The sequence below is a fragment of the Euleptes europaea genome, chromosome 1, assembly GCF_029931775.1.
Source record: "Euleptes europaea isolate rEulEur1 chromosome 1, rEulEur1.hap1, whole genome shotgun sequence".
Lineage (NCBI taxonomy): Eukaryota > Metazoa > Chordata > Lepidosauria > Squamata > Sphaerodactylidae > Euleptes > Euleptes europaea.
Window position 1 is genome coordinate 68,267,731 of NC_079312.1, and position 20,747 is coordinate 68,288,477.

Consider the following 20,747-nt stretch of genomic DNA (forward strand, 5'->3'; position numbering starts at 1 on the left):
GAGTCCATGCCACACAAGCATTTTAAAAAAAACTCACAGACCAGTGAATTGGATAAATAGCCTCAAAGAAGTCCTTTGCATTTCCTGCTTAAGTAATAAAAAGAAGGGAGAGCTGGAAGTGGACAGTACATTCATGCAGGAGGGCATTGGTATTGTTTTCATTTTGTTTTGTTTTCTGCAGGGGCACAAGAAAGGAATATATAAATCAGCCATTCATTCTTTTCCCCAAATCACCGTGATCAATGATTAGTTTTCTTTCCTTTTTTTCAAAGCAAATAGGAGTTCAAACAGCTTCTCAGCCAGCATTGTTTATACATAATTTCTATGTATATATTAATATTTATATTACTATTTTTGCAGTGACATTTTCAGCTAAAGTGATGTCTCCAGGCTATGGATCGGGCTTCCTGGACTAGAAGAGGTAGCTGATTTACTTGTGTCAGTTGTAAGGTTTATTCCACTATCGATAGCACTGTTGTTCTTGTTCAGCGACGATGGTGGACTTGGATTTTGCTTGAGTGCAGGGTCTTCTAGTTCCGTATCATCAATGAGAGGAATATGGGGCTGGGAATCTTCTATCCTAAATTCAGGATGAGTCATAAAGTTGTGAATGGATGTTCTAGATTCTGGTTTTTCTAAACCTTCATAGAGAGAGCTACGGAATGCCTTCACGACGCGGATCTGAGAGGAGGGGGAAAAACAAGAGAGATGTCAGTGCTGGATGCCTTTGCAAACCCTCATACAGGGATTCTTGGGGGAGGGGTGAAAAAATATTGCGTATGGTTATGGCAGAGCAGGCAGCGGTAGTCCATAGTCTCTGGATGCTAAATGCATAAACAAGTGGCCCAGTTTTGTGCATTTTGAGTGTCTGAATCAACTGCAATGTTAAAACTGTACGAGTTTAAAGCCATCAGAAAACTGATGGGAAGCATTGTTTAAAGAAAGTGAACATCCACTCATGTGATACATCCTAGTAAAAGACAAGCCATGTTAATTCCAATGCAAATGTAGAACCATGCATGTTGATAGTTTTGCCGTGAATAAGTTAGGAAGCATATTATGTTGTATTTTTAAAGTCTTATTTGTATAGGAAAAAAACACACACAAATCACACATCTCAAACAAGGAAGCACAAAACAGACACAGTTGGATGGGTACGTATGAAAGACATAGGAGCCAAATGGAAGAACAGAAAATGTGTCCATTTTTTTAAAGCAAGATCTAAATGGAGCAGCCAGGAGCACACAAAAAGCCAAGCAAACAAAATACTTAAGCAAAAACATGCTATACAGAAAAAAGTCACAACTATCACAAACACAGCTAACTGGCACACAACAACTACACTTGGAAGCCTGGATAATGTGAACATGTATTTGCTGATCAAACTTTTGTTTTGTTTTTTTCCCTTCATGCATAAGTGAGGTAAACACTCGAGTATAGACCCACTGTTCTAGCCATTTCTTTAAAACAACGTAAAACCTTATTAATAAACAAGTAGGAAATCATATAATGGTTACTGGGTTTCGTAGAATTGAGTTACAAAACAAAACTCCTTGATTTTCTGCGTTTTAAAATTGTGAACTTTTTAATGCCTCATCTGCAGTAATTGAATTATATCCATTTAATTATACCACGTCGTTTTTTGCTGTTTTAACTTTGAACCACAGAACAAAGGGAGAGCCAGCTGAAAAAGCTCATCAGTGAGATGTTAGGTCAGCACACTCATTTATTCTGCCTGCCATGAGGTGCAGGAGCTGAAGAGGGTGTTGCTGGGTTAAGAAAGGGCAGATAACGTCTACAGCACTAAAACGGAAGAGCATCCTGGGTGTATTCTTAAAAGTTACTAGTGAGAAAAGACAGAATTTCTTGAAAGGAAAATCCCGAGAGAAATAAACAGAATGGCGAATACGTCAACTGTTGGGAGATGTATTGTGACTAAAAATGAATCCTGGGGTTGTTGATCTTTTGTATTGTCCTCTAATTATGAATGAAGAATTAATGCTAATCAGAATGAGACACCACTAGTACATGCTTGTGGCAGAACTGTTGCAAGTATTCCACTGGCTAGCATGTTCTTCTTAGGCCCCATTTGACGGAAACTCTCATGCCTAACACATCCAAAAGTTGGGGGGGGGGGGGAAACAGATTCTGAACCCAGACAGGACCCAAAACTCCAAGCTATATTAGAAAAATCTTCATGAGAATTGCTAGAGATTCTGAAAGATGTCTGTGTGAACTAACGTTTGACTAGGCCAGGGGTTGGCAAACTCATTAGTCAAAAGAGCCAAATATCAACAGTACAACGATTGAGATTTCTTTTGAGAGCCAAATTTCTTAAACTTAAACTATATAGGTTATCCGAGCTGTGTGACCGTGGTCTTGGTATTTTCTTTCCTGACGTTTCGCCAGCAGATGTGGCAGGCATCTTCAGAGGAGTAACACTGAAGGACAGTGTCTCTCAGTGTCAAGTGTGTAGGAAGAGTAATATATAGTCAGAAAGGGGTTGGGTTTGAGCTGAATCATTTTCCTGCAAAAAGTATCAACGGTAATGTGCTAATCATGTGCTAATCAGGACAATGATTAGCACATTACCTTTGATACTTTTTGCAGGACAATGATTCAGCTCAAACCCAACCCCTTTCTGACTATATATTACTCTTCCTACACACTTGACACTGAGAGACACTGTCCTTCAGTGTTACTCCTCTGAAGATGCCTGCCACAGCTGCTGGCGAAATGTCAGGATAGAAAATACCAAGACCACGATCACACAGCCCGGATAACCTACAAGAACCAATGAACTCTGTCCGTGAAAGCCTTCGACAATATTTTTAAACTATATAGGTAGGTACACTGTTTATTAACTTAATAAACTTTAATTAAAGTTTTAAGTCTTAATTAAACTATAGGTACACTGAATAAAACTTGATATCATACTTAATAGTGATCTTATTTATTGATAAAAATTAAATTGTAAGTCCCTGCCATTTCCCCCTCCCCATCTGGAGTCCTCGTCTAGAGGCCTGGTCTACCGCCATAAAAGCCTATTGGTAGACCTGACCTCCGGCTGAGTCCCATTGGGAGGCCAGGTCTACCCATTGGCTTTCTTGGTAGTAGACCTGGCCTCCGGAGGCCCATAGAAGCCAATTGGTAGACCTGGCCTCTGAAGGGGGACTTTTCCCCCTCCTCGAAGTCCAGGTCTACCGCCAAGAAAGCCAGTGGGTAGACACGGCCTCCCAATGGGACTCAGCCGGGGGCCAGGTCTACCAAAGGAAGCCCGCCCCGCCCAACAGCTGATAGGCGGGGGGGCAGGAACCGCCGAGCCGCCCGCCCAGCAATTGCGCGGCTAGAGGGGAGGGGAGGCTTTAGCCTCCCAACCATTGAGGGCAAGGGAAAGGGGGACCTGGCCATTCTCCACGGCGGGGGGTGGGGAGACAGCGTGCCCGCTCACCTGCTCTCTCTCTCTCTCTTTCTCTCAGGCGCGCTGGCTCCGCAGCCCGGCTGCCGGCGCAAGCAGGGGCTCCGAACCAAGTTCGGAGAGCCGCACTCAACGGGCCAAAGAGCCGCATGCGGCTTGGGAGCCGCAGTTTGCAGACCCCTGGACTAGGCAAAAGAAAGTCCACTTGTTTTTTAAAAAGATGGCACAACGGAGAAGGTGGTAACAAGTAACTTTTTAACTTTGACAAGTTTTCCACATGGCAGCTCTAGTAAAAGGGGAAAATAGCTGCTTCTAACCTCTTGCACCATGATAAACCTAGTGCTGCTATGGCTCTACCTGTTTGGATTTCCAAGGGGTTGGGGGTGACTGCTTCATGCCATTAGAAGTCATCATGCAGTAAGTTCTTAGCCTATAGATCTAGGTGACCTGGTATCATTCTTATGCTGAAATACTAAGCATACTTACTAGGAGGTGTCCCACTGAAACCTTAGAACTTCCTACTGAGTAAACACACCTAGAATCAGGGGGTTAGGGACAGCGCCTTGGCAGCCAGAACTGCAATGTCTTTATTTGGACAGTAGTTATTTCTCTGCCTGGGAGGGAATCCTACAAATATGGTACAGCCTAATCTTGTTAGATCTCAGAAGCTAAGCAGCATCACTACTTCAATGGGAGGCCACCAAGGAAGACAAAAATGTTGCACTTCTGCAAACATTTGTCCCTCCACTATAAAATGTAGCTCTCATTTTGATAATCTCTTGGGGGGGGTGGGGGGTTTGGCTTGCCTGGTCTTTAATTAGTATACATTTTAATAGCCTCTGCTTTGTCAAATGTTTATGGTAAAAGAATCCAAATATTCACCTAAGTAAATTATAGCTTTGACCACCCATCTCTGACATGCAGCAGTAAAGAATGCCTTGAACAGGTTGTTAGAAAGCTCAGGAAAGGATAGGGAGAAAGAAAAGCATGCTTCAGAAGGAATGTTCATGGCTTTATGAATTTATTACTCTGGATATCTTATATATTTCTAAGAAGTTTAGTCTAACCTTAATCCTGGTTTTATAAGCCTGTGCCTCAAATTCAGTTTTGCCAAGTGTTTATAAACTGAGATGAGAGAACCTCATTGTCATTTGTAGTTCTTAAAGAGACAAAGTGCAGTCCAAAAACTAATGTCCCATCACAGAGTGGGATTGTATATGAGAGCAAATGACTGTGTGTTTAATACAATATACCGTATATACTCAGGTATAAGCTGACCCGAGTATAAGCCAAGGTGCCTAATTTCACCCCCAAAATGGGGAAAAATTAGGCACCCACGTATAAGCCGAGGGGGAAATGCAGCCCCTCAGGCTTACCTGACCGGGCTCCAGGCGCGCAGGCAGGCGGTGGCGGCCCCCTCCCTGCACGCAGGAGGCCCCACGGGCCGCTCCTAGCCCACAGGGAAGGCATGCAGGCGGCGGCGGCCTCCTTCCTGCGCGCAGGAGGCCCCGCAGGGTCAGCTGGCAAGCGGGAGGACCGGCCCAGGTGGGGGGGAGGTGGGGGGGGAAGAAACCGCCACTGCCCAGCAGAAGGTGGGGTGGGTGGGGGTGAAGAAACCGCCGCCGCCGAGCAGAAGGCGCAAAAGGCGCGTTTGGGTGGGGTGGGGGGGAGAAGCCACTGCCGCGCAGAAGGCGCGATCGGGTGGGGTGGGGTGGGAGAAGGCGGGACATCAGCTGGCCGGCGGGAGCGCGCTGGGAGAGGGCCCTGCAGGCGAATTACCATATTGACCCGAGTATAAGCCGAGGTGAGTTTTTTAAGCCAAAAATCATGGCTAAAAAACTCGGCTTATACTCGAGTATATACGGTAATATATTTTATAAGCATAAATCTCCCTACATGCATGTCACAGAAAATTTAAAAGTATTATTATAATACTTCAGACTTTTGTTTGTTACAAAATTTAGCATTTATATTTGATGAGATTGTGACTGAGACAGAGTTTGCCTAAAACAATCCAATGATTGCTTCTCTGGCAGGTTAGGCCCAAATCCAGAGGTTTAACCATAGAACCTATCAGCGTTTTATATAGCCAGCTGTACAATTCTACACATAGGATTATATAGTTAATCATGAAGGAAATGTCCTTCATATCAGTATGCCTTCTTCTGGTTAATTAACTGAGATAAATCAGAAAGATATCATAGAGCCTTCCTATGCCAGACTGAACCTGGAAACCAGTGGGAGTGTTGGGGATGGGAACATGGGAAGTATGAAAGCGACAGTGTCTTTACATCATTTCTGGGGAAAACCTGTGACATAGGGTAGCTCTACGAAAACCAAGGTTTCCAGCCATTCCTAGAAAAACCCTACATCACTTCCACTTTTTACCCAGAAGTGACTAGCAACACCACCTGCATCACTGTTAAAAAATTCTCTCGCCATCACTCCGAGCAGGTGTGGGCAAAGACTGCAAGCAGGAGACCTGATAGCTGAAGGCCTCCCCCTTCTTTTCAATGAATATAATTTGACTTCTTTTATTAGAGATACAGAATTAAGACTATACTTAGGGTGTTCTTGCTCTAACTAACAAGGGGGTGGTGCACATGCAGTTGACCTGCCAAAGGTGCGGTACAGAGAAAGAGCCTTGCATGCAGCATCCAGTATTTCTGTACACCAATAAACATTCAGCCAATTGCCATTTGGGGTAGGATTGGGTACTTCCTTGCTTTTACTCCCTTTGAAGTGGTAATATCCATACCATAGCACCATCACCATATCTGAACACCTCTTCAGCAGCATGTTCCCAGCCTGCTCGGAAGTAACTTGGAGTTTTGGCTCAAAAGAGAAATTGACAAAAATAGTGTGATTGCAAATGCCCAAACTGCTTTTTGTACCAGTGGAGTTTGGGGATTCTGGGTGAGCGGGGACCTTCTGGAAAAGGGAACATTCACATGCCATTCTGGATTACAGTTGATATTCTGAATCTGGATCTATCTTTATTTTTTGCTCAGAAATCATCAGCATTAAGACCTACCAGCTTTATTTTAAAGGAAAGCATATAGATATAATAATATAAACTAGATCGCTGAACTGAGCATTGAGTAAGTAAAAGTACTAAACTATAAGGTTGATTATATAGCTGATGTTTAAAAGGACTCTACATTACTGTTCATGTGTTAGTTTTATTTTTATCATGAGTATATATGGTGGACAGACCAGAAATAGATTTCAACTACATGGTGATCATGTAATGGACATTGTTTATGAACGGACAATGCCAAGGTATGACGAACAATGAGATACAGCTCCCTTTTCTCACAGTAATGGATGCAACAGAAAGAATGAACTGTTCTTAACAAAGGACTTTAAGTAGGGTGGGGGACAACACTTCAGGACATTTTGACATGACTTTTAAGTTTCCACTTCTTTCTTCTCTGTAGCTGTAATAAAAAGTATTTCAGTTTGCCCCACCCTGAAAGTTATTTCATATTTCAAAAAGATATTTGCATCAGGCAAAGAAAGGAGAAATATAGTTTTTAGATACTGCAGATTTTTATCCCCATTGGGAAAAAAAAATCTCTGATGAAGTCTAGAATACCATACTTAAGTACAATAGTGCCACTTAAATATATTGGATCAGTTTTCAGGTCGACAGATGTTATATAGTAGGTAGCATATGGGCTTATACTCGAATGTTTACCTGGCTTCATATAAGCCAAGTATCTGGAGTTTGGTTCACATTCATGTCAGGCTCAAGGTTAAAGACTCACAACCTCTTTTTATTTCACTCTCTCCTGCTGAACCCTTTTGTCCAGTGATCTCTAGCCCTCTGGGAAAACAAACACATTTAATATTCAGAAAGTAAAGAGTAGGGCACTGCAAAAGCAAATAATTCAATTCTATTGAAAGGACAGTAAGGAGATTAGTTTATAAAACAAAGTTTTGCCAAGAGATGCCAACTCCTAAGGTTTAACTAATGCTGTTCTTGGTTAGGGATGTGGTTATACAAAGGCAAGCCTGATGCTAAATTAGTGACAGCACATATGCCCAGGTTTTCTCCATTTGGAAATATGCTCAGAATACTGAAAACACTGAAGGCCAGTTCACATTTTTCTGGTGTCCTTGTATGAGTACCTTAATAGTGTTAACATGCAGTTCCTTGGGAGAACTGGCATCCCAATAGAGGGGTACAGCCATTGCAGTTTCTGTGATTAGGGGACACTTCTTCAAGCCAGTGTAACCATGGAATGGTAGTAACCGCCTCAGAGCCCCCTCAGTGAGTGGAAGCACAGGTTCTACAGACAAGTGGATATCTACAGGCTGTAAGCCTCTGGGTGACCTATAAAGTTGCCAGCCAATGGTCTCCCACCAGTTGCCAATGGCTGGCAACTGGTGGGAGACTAGGAGGCATTGAGATGGGAGGCACCATCATGTTGATTGTGTGGTATCATTTCTGGGCCAAACCTACTGAATCCTAGAATGGTGCAACATCAATTGCAGGTCTGGACCGGAAATGACATATCACACCATCAACGTGGCAGTGATTTTTTTCTGTGTTTCCCCTCCCCTCTCACTGGTATTCTGAGCAATGGTGGGAGTTAGGGCCTGAAGTGGGAGGTCTCCCACTATAGTGGAGACCTAGTGGTCTACTAGTAACCTTAAGGCATCTGCATGGCCCTCAGTATTTTCAATACTCTGAACATATTTGAAAAGGAAGGGAAACAAAGCGAATACAGGAATTGAAGTAACATTAACTTGTGATTGCATGGAAGATAGATGATTATTTGTTGTGCTTAGACTTAAGACATAAGGAAAAGTTCATATCCTTTCAAACCCACTGGGGTCCCTCTACCCCAGAGGATTCTGGGATGGTGCATGTTCCCACCATTTGCACATATTATGTCTTCTGTGACCTGGAGCATATATATCTACAAAAAGCAGAGAATTGTATGGAAACAGGTTTTGGTTTTGCTTTTTTTGCTGTCAAGTCACATCTGACTTATGGCAACCCCGTAGTGTTTTCAAGGCAAGAGACCTTCGGAGGTGGTTTGCTATTGCCTGCCTCTGTGTGGTGACCCTGGTATTCCTTGAAGTTCTCCCATCCAAATACTAGCCAGGGTCAGGGTTGAGAGTGTGGGACTGGCCCAAGGTCACCCAGCAAGCTTCCATGGTGCGAGTGGGGATTTGAAGTAGGGTTTCCCAGGTCCTAGTCTGACACCTTAACCACTATACCCCACTAGCTCTCAAGGAAACAGTATAATATATAAATAGCAAATGTCTGAAGTGTAATGTAAAAAGATTCTGAAACTAATTCCTGACCTTATGGATTCATCATCCCCTCAAAAAAAACCCACCCCTATTTACATTTGAAATAGTAAAAATAGTGAACATGTTAACGCAAATACAAAATGCCCCTTAATTACAAAGCAAAAATAAAAGACCAAACACATTTCAACAATTATCTTCCTCAGTGGTTATAAAATAAATAGCAACACATAGAGATAAAGCATCAAAAAATTCAAAGAATCCACAGGGCCATGGCTGGTCTGTACTAAATGTAAAAACCTAACAAAGATAGATAATAATTTTTGAATACAAAATAAAAATCAAATCAAATCAATTACTAACCTCATCCCAAAAGCTTATAAATTATGCAAAAAGTTGCCCCACAATAGAAAAAAACGACTAGATCTCTCTCTATATAATATCCTGCATACAAATTAATACATAATTCAATAAAATGTTTAAAATTAAAGCGTAAACTTCATCACATGTCTATACAGATACATGGGAAAATGTATAAATGTGTGTGTGTGTGTGTGTGTGTATATATATATATATATATATATATATATATATATATATATATGTGTGTGTGTGTGTGTGTGTGTATGTATGTGTGTGTGTGTATACACACACACACACACAGTACAGTCCTGGCCCCAAAAAATGTACAATCACCTTTCTTTCCAAACCCAAATTCAGCAAAAATGTTAACCCAGCCATGTGCTGATTTAGTCCTCTTGGGAGCTGTAGCTAACCACAGAACCACGGAAATTAAAGGAGTATGCCCTTTAAAAAACTTACACCAATCACATCTATATATCTATTTCACACTTGTGGGCAAATTTGTGGGTATTTAAATCCACAGTTCGGGCCCACACTGACAGAAAGAAGATTTTGATCCAAATTTGGGGGACCCCCTAGATTTGCAGAAAAATCCTAAAAGCTGCAAAAATTATATTGGGGGAGGGTTTAACCTCCCTCCATTAAACTTATATCTGCATGTGTGCAGATTACTTACCTGAGCCACTGGTGAGGCAGCTCTGGAGGGCCCTGACAGATGCTTGGGGCCCTGCAAAAACATGTTGGCACCAAAGAGTGGTGGGGGCCAGAAAGAGAGAGTGATGGTGTATAGGGCAAAAGAGAAAGTGATGGGGTAGGGGCAGAAAGATAGTGAAAGAGTGATAAGGTGGGGAGATAGAAAATGAAGAGTGATGGGCTGGGGGACACAAAGTGATGGAAAATGATACACATGGGGAGAGAGAGTAAGAAAAGGGGTGGCAGGAGGGAGAAAGAGTGAGAGACTGAAAGAAGTAGGGGAAGAGGGGAGGAAGCAAAGGTGGGGAAAATGGGATTGTTACCCGAATTAGATAGTCTCTGCTTTGGTTGGGGGAATAAGCAATGAAGACAAGTTTAGCAAGAGGTTGGGTAACCAAGGATCTTTAGCCAGCATTTACAGGGATGAGCCTCTTTTGAAAAACTCTTTAATAAAGAAGTGGCTTTTGAATAAAATGGAGTTTCTATTGTAAAAAAAAAAGTTTCAAACACACACAGAAAAACACACACACAATTCACACAAGAGCTAAGGAAATGACAGGGAGGAGGGGTAGGACACAAGGTTGTTAGGATAGAGGCGATATTTACCAGCCCAGGAAAAGCGATGTCCAGATGAAAGTTGTGCTGTAGGGAGGGGAAAGGGAAGGGCCCACAAGCAAAGTGGGGGTGCATGCAAGGATCCAGGACTATGAATGGCGAGGAGCCAATATTTATAGTCAAAATGAGCCCTGAGGCTTCATGAGGTCACTGACAAGAAAAAGATTTGCCAGGGACAAAGATTCTAATTGCTCCCCATTTGTTGTTTTATAATGGCAAACACAAAAATCTAAAGATATTTGAATACCACCGTCCAATCTAACTCCCAGAAAAGCCATAGTGTTATTTTTACTATTCCTGCTTTTGAAATGTACATAGGTTTTGGGGGTGATGAATCCATAAGGTCAGGAATTAATGTCAAAGTCTTTTTATATTACACTTCAGACGTTTTGTATTTATATATGGTATTGTTTCTCTGCAATTCTCTGTTTTTTTGGCTTTGATTTTTGTTGTAGTTGTTCTTTTTTTGCTCGATTGCATACATGTGTATATCGGCAGAACATAAGCCCAATTCTTCAAAGAGGAAGAAAGGATTATCAGAGTCATGTAAACATTAATATGTATGGATGTTAGCCAGTATATTCCAGCTATACATCATTCCCCTTGCACAGTGCCCCACCACATGTAGAATATCACCGGTCTAGTGAATGACCACTCTTCCATAATGTTTAAAAAAATTGCAAGGCCTTTTCAAAATAAGTAACAAATACAACATGAGGTGTCTTATTTTCCTATTATTACTGAAACCTTAAAAATGCACAGTAGTAAGGCAGTCTTCAAAGAGAGCAGTATATGCTAAATCTACTTAATAAAAAACCCAAAATAAATTTCCCTCCGCTGTTCATTTTCAGTTCTCGTACATGTTTATATCTTTGTATAACCAATGCCCTAAACAAAAAAGCTTTACAAAAGTGCCATACATCATGTTAAAATTTATCTCTAGAAATATTCAAATATAAAGTAATACCTATTTATTTGAATTTTTGAGAACAAAGCACAGGTTTCTCAGTTTTTAATGTGACAGAATGATAAAAGAGATGATGTGAATGATGGAAAGAAGATATGTAGACAGAAGTATATCTTAACAATTCTGAGCTTGTAAGCAGAGTTAGCCTCCAATGCCAGCCACAGCACGGGCAACAATCACGGTGATGTTAGTTCAAAGGGACAGAGTATGTAACCTTCATAATTCCATATCTTGTATGCTGCTCCCTGCCTGCCTTCTGGAAACTTTTCTGGAGCATCTGATCAAGTGGTTGCTTGGAAAAGATCTACCTCAACTAACCTTCACTGATTAATTTTCACGAGACCAGTACAAATAGGTCAAAATATAGCAAAAGATATGTAATTATTTTGAAAAGTTTAGTGCGATTAATAGAATAGTCCTAAACAGTTACACCCGTTTAAGACCATTAATTTCAGTGGCCTTAGAAGAGGGTAACTCTACATAGGATTGACCTAATATTATAAATTAAAGACCATTTATAGAATCATGTTATTATGAATGCAGCAGCTGTCTTTCATTAGATGCCCTAGATAGAAATTTCTGATAGTTAAAGCAATGTGTGGGAAACGAACCCACCACCTGATAATGACTTAGCTAGCAGGGGTGTGTGCCTAGAAACATTTCATCACGATTTCAGATCTAGGCTTTGGTGGGCCAGGGGTGGATTTTTACTGCGATTACTTATTTTCGGGTAAGATATTACCAGTTTGAGATTCTAATCTGTGTGGATTTTCAGGTTCCATAGTTCAGGAATGTTATTTTCAATGGAGAAGGTATATAATGGTCCGAGGCAGCTGTTTATGAAGGTGATGGCAACAAATTTGCATAGAACATAGTCCTCCCTGTAATCTAAAACCTCCCTGAGTTTCAAGCAGATTGAACAAAGGGCTTTGATTTTACAGACCCACTAAAGTAGGTGTCTCTCTGCGCAGCTGCACTTCTCCCTACTGATTCCTAAAATGGTGGCCAAGCAGCAGCCAGCAGGAGAGCTGCAGTCGGCCACGACATTAAACAAAAAAAACCCACCCCCCATCTACATTCATTTCTTTTTCCTACTCTTACAGTAACTGACTGACAATAAAAATGTTTACCTTGCCATTGAAAACTCTGCATTTGCCATCCTTCCATGTTGTGGTCTGTTTGTTTCCTTTCTCAAAGTAAAAGTGGCTTCCTTGGAAGACCCCTCCTTCCTTTCCATCAGTCTGCCATTATTCCCTATGAGGGGCTTTCAAAGGGCCTAGAGTGTTTCAACCAAAGGACACCAAAATAACGATGGAATGCTGCCTGTCCATTAAAGAACCCCAGGTTTCAAGCAAATTGGACCAAAAGGTTGAATCCTACAGGACCCTGAATAAGGTGCCTCTGGCTCTATAGTTTCCCAGCCATAGTACTTGCTCTGCCCCCACAAAGGATGGGGGAAAGAGAACTGTAGCTGTCTCCAAAGGTGATTGGCTGGAAGAGTTTCTCAGTGTAAATTACCCTTGGAGCAGGTATATATGTCTTGATAGGGAAAACATTAAAGTGTCCATGTTTTCCCTACTGGGGCAAGTAACAGCAACGGTAGACTAATATCTCTTGACACTTGACTGTTGGAATAATTTAGAGATGGTGCAGACATAGGAAAACTATCTATCTTTGCAACTTTTAATTTTTTAGGCTATGTGATTTCCCCCACCCCCCACCCCCATTTGTAGAAAGAATACACTGGGACACTGGGTAGGACCCAGCAATATGTTAAAAGAAAGGGCTGATAATTTTGGATCTTCTCACACTTGTATCCAGCAGTCCCTTCAAGCCCTGGGAAAGTGGATTCCCTGGGGTTGCAGGATCCATGTGGTCTAATAGGAATGAAGGCTGGTGGAGTGCAAAGATGGGGCAAGGCAGTGAAATAGCCCTTCCTGCATCTTCTATCAATGGAGCTGTGCTAATGAAAGAGGAAGGAGGGAGTAAATTCACCTCTTCCCCCCTCCTCACTGCAAACCACCAACACACATCTATTATCCCACACGGTCCTGCACTTCTGGGAATCAACTTTTCCGAAGCTGGAAGGGACTGTTTGGGGGAAAGTAAAAGCAGGTAATATCCATAATACTTACACAAACAGATTGGTGTATCCAACCCACTAGCCAGTGATCACAGCAGATATAAAACACCCATTCTAGATAGGGCTGCACTCCCTTTGAAGGAATGGGTAGTTTGGGGGTGCTCTTGGATCCAGGCCTACTGCCGGATAAGCAGGTGGCGACTGTGACCCAGAGTGCCTTTTATCAGTTTTGGCTGGTAAACCAGGCTGTGGCCTTTCCTGGGCATAAAAGATCTGGACACTATAATGCATGCCCTGGTTACATCTAGATTACTGCAATGAACTCTACATGGGGCTGCCCTTGAAAAGTGTTTGGAAACTTCAGTTGGTGCAGAATGCTGCAGCCAGGATGTTGAAAGGTCATAGGGATCAACTCATTCCAGTGCTGGCCCATCTACACTGGCTCCCAATCTGTTTCTAAGCACAAAGGGGCTGGGGGTGACTTCTAAAGTCCTACATGGCTTGGGACTGGCATACATGAAGGACTGTCTACCTCCTTACGAACCTAAACAACTGCTATGGTCATCTTCCAAGGCCTTGCTTCAGGTGCTCCCTGCCTTCTGAGATTAGATGGGTAGCAACCTTGGAGAGGAACTGCCATCTTCCACCAGTGAGCGAAGATTTTTTCGTTTCACCTGGTATTCCCTCAGAGATCCCTTCCTCCTGTCCTGTTTTTGATTGTTGTTTTTATGAGTGTGCATTTTATTCATTGTATGTATATTTTAAATTGGTTTTAATTGTTTGAATGATATGTTTTTTTAATAGCTTTTAATATTTGTTTTTATTCCATGTTTTTTACTCTGCTAGCTGCCTTGGTGGCCCTGATAAGGTCAGAAGGACAAGATATAATTTTTGTAAATAAACAAACAAACTTGGGTAATAATTTATTTGAGAATCCTTCTGCATCCCACTGCTAAGTCCCTAGTTTAATGGTCGATAGAACAAAGCATCCTTAGAAAGATCCGCCAATAGTAAAAGTAGTTTGAAATGTTTTAGGAGAAATATGAGCATATGAACAGTGCAGAGATGTGTCATTCAGAGACATTTTTACTTTGGAAGAGATTGGCATTCAGATTGGTAGGTACTGACAGATATGTTAGAAAGAATGAGGACCTGTAAAGAAAAGTGCATCCAAATCCACCAACTTGTGACAATATTCTAGCTACGTGAGTTAATGTAAGGGGTGAGAAAAGGGGTTCAGCGTCTCAGTCCTGAATGACTGCCTCGTAAATTGGCATCTCTGTAATCAGATGCATTAAGAATACACACTCACGCCCAGCTGCCGCAGCAGGTGTGCTGGTAGGAGAGGAAAGAGCATTGGATAACGAAACGTGGCTAGGGCTAGAAATATTGGTTACATCCTGGTTCTGGCTGGTGACGGAGGATTGTCTCCTGAGAGCTCCCTGAAAGGAAGTGCCACTCTTGAAAGTATTGACTACTTCGATCTGCAATGGAGGAAAGAATGAGACAAGTTGCTTGAGGAATGGATACAAGCTTTGCAACTGATAGGAATATTTTTTTTGTCATTTTCAGCTGCTCATACAAATGAAATTTCAATTAATGACAGTTCTTTGAAAAATGGAGAACCATAGACAAGCAGTTTCTGTGTAGGGCAAGGTATGCAGCACCATCACTACTGCACCAATTTATGGCAGTAGATTCAGAATGGTTATGGTAAGGAGGATACCAATCTTGTCAACAGGTCTGTGCCATTCAAGGGCTCGGATGGCACTGCCTTGTTACATTGCAGACATTCCTACAGACTAAAGGGTTGGATCCTATACTTTCAAAAATAGCATGAACTCATGCAAATGATTTTTGTCACTTCCCCCTCCACACTGCAACCTCCTAAGCCTATTGAGAAGACACTCTTGAGGGTTTTGTGGTTTACAAAGCTGAAGCCAGATGGAGAATATGGCAGAAATTGCTCCCCCACTTCTTTCTTGCACAAGGCACATAAGAACTTGTGCTGGAGTTGTGAAGGGAAATTTCTGTGGATTCTTTTACTTCTGGCTCTTTTATTCATGTCACAATATCCTGACCCTTCAGAGTGGTCTTAGGGGCAGCAGGGGGAGGCAGTAAAAATCATTTCCACTAACTTGCTCCATTCACTGTAATGCAGAATCCAGCCTTGTATCTGCATATATTATATTTGTGTGTAGTTTTTCTTCAAAATTGAGGGGGGAAATGTACTCACATGCAAACTTTTATAGAAATATAATTAAAATAGATCTAAATAACAGCAGTTTTTTAATTAATAAATGAATATATTTAATCATAACTTCATATTAACTTTAACCACATTAAAATTAGTAAATGTTGATCCTCTAAATTTCTTACATAAAACCGAATGTGAAAGCTCAGAGTGATTTATATTTTTCATTTACAAATAATTTACCACTTTCCCTGTCAGATATACCAGAACATGACTATTGCTGAAACAGGAAGTCAAAATCTCATTTTTCTCAGTGCTTAAATACAATTTAAAAAAACTGACAATTTGCCTTCCAAAATGTGCAACCAGAGGAACCTGCCTCAGGATAGAGGTGGGACTGCACTCCCTATTTGGACTAATCCCTTACATGTTGTGCTCCTTGGAAGCAAAGACCAAAAAGTAGCACGCTAAAATATCTATTACTGTAAATATTAAACATTTTATTCAGTTGAGATAGAGTAAGACTCATATATTTGTGTTTGTCTTGAAGGGTTATTCTAGTCACTATGGCATGCCTACTGCAAGCCAATCACAGAAAAAAGTTGTAAAATAAATGTTCAAAATAGTTATTTTAGAACCAAGCAGTAGTGGTTGAGCAACACAGAAGGAACCAGGACAATATACACATCAGAGAAATATTATTTCAGGAAAAATAGCATCACACAACTAGTTTCTGAGATCTCGAAAATCATAAGCCATATAGATACCCACTAGCAGATATATGAATAAATCAAGTGTGACATGGCTTTCTGTCCTCATCATTACTTAAAGGGAGGATGTAAACAACCGATGAACTCAACAAATCTTGAAGCTCACGTTTAAGTTGCATGTTTCTTTTAATCAAATTAATATCAAACCTACAGCCATTCTGTTGCATCACAGAAAGTTTATGATGCAGCTTGTTAAGTAACACAAGGGGCTGCTATGAAGAGGAAGGACTTGGGAACCTGCTGCATTAATTTGGATCCTTGCACATATCAACTGCATTCGTTGCAGAATCTGAAAACTATGTTTATATGTTTAATTCAGGCCTTGGCTTCTAGACAGGAGTATTGTGGCACCTTAACGTGGCACTTTTTCAGAAGTGGGCTCTAGTCCATGAATGTTTACACTAAAGTATGTTTTTGTTAACCTTTAAGGTAAGTAACAGACTTATACAACAATTTGGGAGCCTCCAGCAAAACTCAGGGATGTGAGACAGTTAAGGAATACCCTTTCTCAAAATAATGACTGCTCAGGAAGCCATAAATAGTTGGATTCCCAAAGAGCATTAGAATGAAATAGGGTAAATGACTCAACACTTTCTTCTGCCACACAGTGATCCCTCTAAGGGTTATAGACCTGCTAAGATGGCATCGCAGAAGAATGCCAAAAGTACACAGTCTCCTGGCTCCAGATCAGGATTAGCTCCACCCCTTCAAGTCTTCAATGCCACTTCTAACAAATGTCCGGTACGTTGCACTTTAAGGTGCCAGAAGACTCCTGTTTATTTGAGCCGCCAGAGACTTAATACTGCTAACCCCCTACAATTAAGAGACCATTATCTTCCAGTGCATAGTATAAGACAAATTGTACATAAGGTCACAAAAGCTATATCTTGAGGATCCCATTTTTGATCAAATAAATTGCATTCCTGATAGTCAAGTTATTTTTTGAACATTTTGAAATTATCCTTCATAAATTATAATTAATTACAGAACAGATTCCTAGTAATGTCGGATCATGGCACACTCTCCAATAGAGACAATTTTAAAAGTAATTAAGAGCCTACCATGCACATTTTATTGTTACAAGATACAAATAATCAATTCTAATATTATTTCATGGGCTAGAGCATGTGATATAGATTTATTGAAGTATATAAAGTATAAGTTTTTAAAGTGCCACAAAAGTCCTTTTCAGTTTTGCATTCTTTTTCAAGTCAATAGGTACCATATACAAAGAGATAGCTAGAATCACAGCAGAAAACAAATTAAACTAGAAAATCTTTAAAAGGAAGGGGGTACTGCATTCATCAATATTATGACGGCAATATCAGTAAAGTCCTAAACTCTGACACACAGTTTAATCCTAAAGTTAGTCTGTAAACTGTTTAGGATTACAACTAAACTCTATGCTGTCATAACAGCGATTATATGCTGTTCAATCTAGAAATTCCATGCTAGTGTAAACTCAATGTCAGCACGGATGTATGGGCCAAATGTGGACAATGCTAGGAGGCATGCCAAGGAGGAGCAGAACTTAGTATTCTAAGCTTCCTCAGCCCATGGTGCTGGTGTAATATTACCACAGTTAATATTACCTCAGTTACAACATGGTATAAACACTCCCACTGTACTCAATATTAAGTGAAAAACAAAGTATTCCTACTACACTTAACGCAGCTATCATATATTTTAGGATAGCAATTAAGCCTGCAATCACAGTTTTCCCTGCCATGGAACCTGTGTTGCATATGATAGGCCATGGGTTATAACTCTCTGGCATTATGTCAGGGAACACTTCAAATTATTTTATTTATTTAATGTATTTAGAACACACATTTTATTGTATTTAGATTTAGAATTGTATTTAGGATTTTAAATTATGGGGTTTTATTGTTAATGTTTATTTATTTTAATTGTTATTGATGTTTAAATGATGTTACCCGCCCTGAGCGTGGCCTTATGATTGGGGAGGGCGGGTTAGAAATGGAAAAATAAATAAATAAATAAATTTTGGTGACAGGAACTCTAGAAAATGGCATATTTTTCATATTATTTATCTAAAAGATATACAAACTTACTATTTTACCCCAAAAGATGGGACCCAAGGCAGGTAACAAAATAAAACATTTCACATTATCAATAAAGAATAAAAATAGAAATAAGAAAACATTAACATCTAAAACAGTATTTAACACACCAGCCAACACAGAGAAATACAACACAGAGACATTTGTGCTTCCCAAAAGATAGCTTCCCAGCAAACCTCCAAACCCATATCAGCCCTCCTTTCCTGTTCCCCTCTGCAACAGTTCCATATTACATCCCTCCAAAATTCCAGCACAGTTAGTGTCTTCCTGACCCTCTCAGGGAGGCTATTCTATAAAACAAAAGGAGAACACTTGGTACAAACTCACAAACATGCAAACATTCATTTAAAGACACAAACAAAAGCTGATATGCAACGTCAATGCACCCCCCTCAGATAAGCATGAAAAGGGGAATCCCATCTCAGACTCTAACTGATGGAAATATCTCCCACCCTCTGCAATATGTATCTATTATGTATTGGCTCCACAGTTACTAGTCTCTAGCAATGACTTCTACACAGGTGGAAGAAGGTATGTACAATGCAGGGGGGATGTCATATGCAGAAGAAACCCCTTTGGGGACCTTTTTGGAAAAGCTCATAGGTGAGGTATTTTCTTTCAAATCCATAGCCCATACCATGAGCAGAGCGTTTTGTTGGCTGTTACTACAAAACACTGCACATTACTGTCCTCACCTCTCTTTTGGCTCTTTGTAGGCAGCCCTCCAACAAGGTTAGAGGCCATGGTGATCCCATTCTCTGTTGTGCTAATGCCACCTTTTATTTCCTATCCAGGTTTCTGTACCACTTCAAGCTGCTTTACAGACAGGTGTTTGACCACCACAGTTGTACCTCTCATGGGTAGCTGCAACCTGTTAATAAATCTTTTAAATGCACATGAGCCTTGCTAGACTAACACTGAAGTCAATGCTTTTAGAAGAGTTTAACTCTGTTTATGATTGCATTGCAAGGGAAAGTGCAACCCCTTTCATCAGACTGGTTTTCAATAAATGTATTGGTTTACAGCCGAACCATTGGTTGAATTGCATTTTGGTGGATAGAAATCCTTTACTAACCTCAACAGCACATTATTAACTTCAGTTGTCTTTGGCATCGGACTGTAACTGGGAAGTGAGTGACAATATCTGCTCAGTTGAAAGAGGAATCCTGAGAATACATATTCCAGCTGCATAAGAACTGGGCTGAACTTCTGTTTCCCTTCCTGTTGCAAGTATTTAAGCCTCAACATGGCCAGAGGGATAAGCCTTTTAGTCTGAGCCAAATGGCTCTTGGACCTTGTCTCTCAGCCCACAGCTTAGAGCTGTGGCCATCCCTGAGGCAGCCCACTGCATCCCAGTCCAGCCTAGGAATGGAAGTTGTACTATGTCCTGGGCTGGTGAAGGACTTGGGACTCCGCCTGGCTCCCACAGCCCACCATGTCCTGGAAAAGGCTGTATTGGAGCAGACAGCACCAGGGAAGAGCAGGTTAAGCACTTACCCACCTGATGCAAAAAGATCAGCACTGCCAATCAGCTGGCCCCCACCCTAGAAGACGCCGACAGGTACCTAGGAATGAGCTGTGATGGACCCATAGCAACATAGCAGCTTGCATAGCAGCTTAGCCGCAAGGAGGACACTGTTGGCAGGGGCCGGCCTGGTAGGCTCCATGGAAGCCAGGAGCATCCCGTCAGTCCAGCCCAATGTACATGGGGTCCACTGCCATTGCCTCCATACTCCTGGTTGTGGCCAAAGCCAGGGATATGCCGCAGGGGTTGGCCAAAACCCAATGGGACATAAAAGGAAAGAGTAGGACACCTGGGAAAGATCCTGCCTTTATCAGTCTCTAGCTAGACTAACAGGTGGGCAGCTGTTTTCATGGAAATGGAGGGAGGAGTGCCAGGGGCCCGCCCCATAATAGATTGGGTCCAGGGGGACTGGATGGGAAGTGGGGCCACAACCCTTTAAATGGCAGACTTATTTCTATTTGCTAATCAACAAAAGTCAACAAAAGCCACCTTCTCTCCCAAGAAGTACTTGTTCCTCCATCCCATACCTGGTCACAGAATCACTCACCCTCCCTCCATTTTTCCTTATGAGGAGTCGGGATGTACATTTCTTCCCCTTCACACAGACTTAGAAGTTGAGATATGAAAAATGAATCACCTGTGCTTCTCAGTTATCACTGAATTAGAATAAGCAAAGAGCCTCACTGTTAAGGAATTTAGAAGTCCAAAATTGTAACTAGAAGTCCATTTTTTCAGAAACAGTTGGTAACTTCCTCAAAAACAAACAAACT

The 20,747-nt window shown here is 41.3% G+C and overlaps 1 protein-coding gene across 13 annotated transcripts in view; it reads right to left on the reverse strand.

Moving 5' to 3' along the window:
- Positions 1 to 250: 250 nt before the first annotated feature.
- ATP2B2 (ATPase plasma membrane Ca2+ transporting 2) overlaps positions 251 to 20,747 on the reverse strand; it is a 384,163-nt gene continuing 363,666 nt past the window's right edge. For 8 of the 13 annotated variants that reach the window (XM_056866978.1, XM_056866987.1, XM_056866984.1 and 5 more), the window contains one exon: positions 251 to 681. In XM_056866978.1, coding sequence (XP_056722956.1) covers positions 373 to 681 — 309 coding nt within the window. In that variant the 3' untranslated portion in view covers positions 251 to 372. Of the gene's footprint in view, positions 682 to 7,118; positions 7,248 to 14,716; positions 14,889 to 20,747 lie in introns of all 13 variants that reach the window. The other 5 variants (XM_056866983.1, XM_056866986.1, XM_056866989.1 and 2 more) reach the window with 2 other exon arrangements.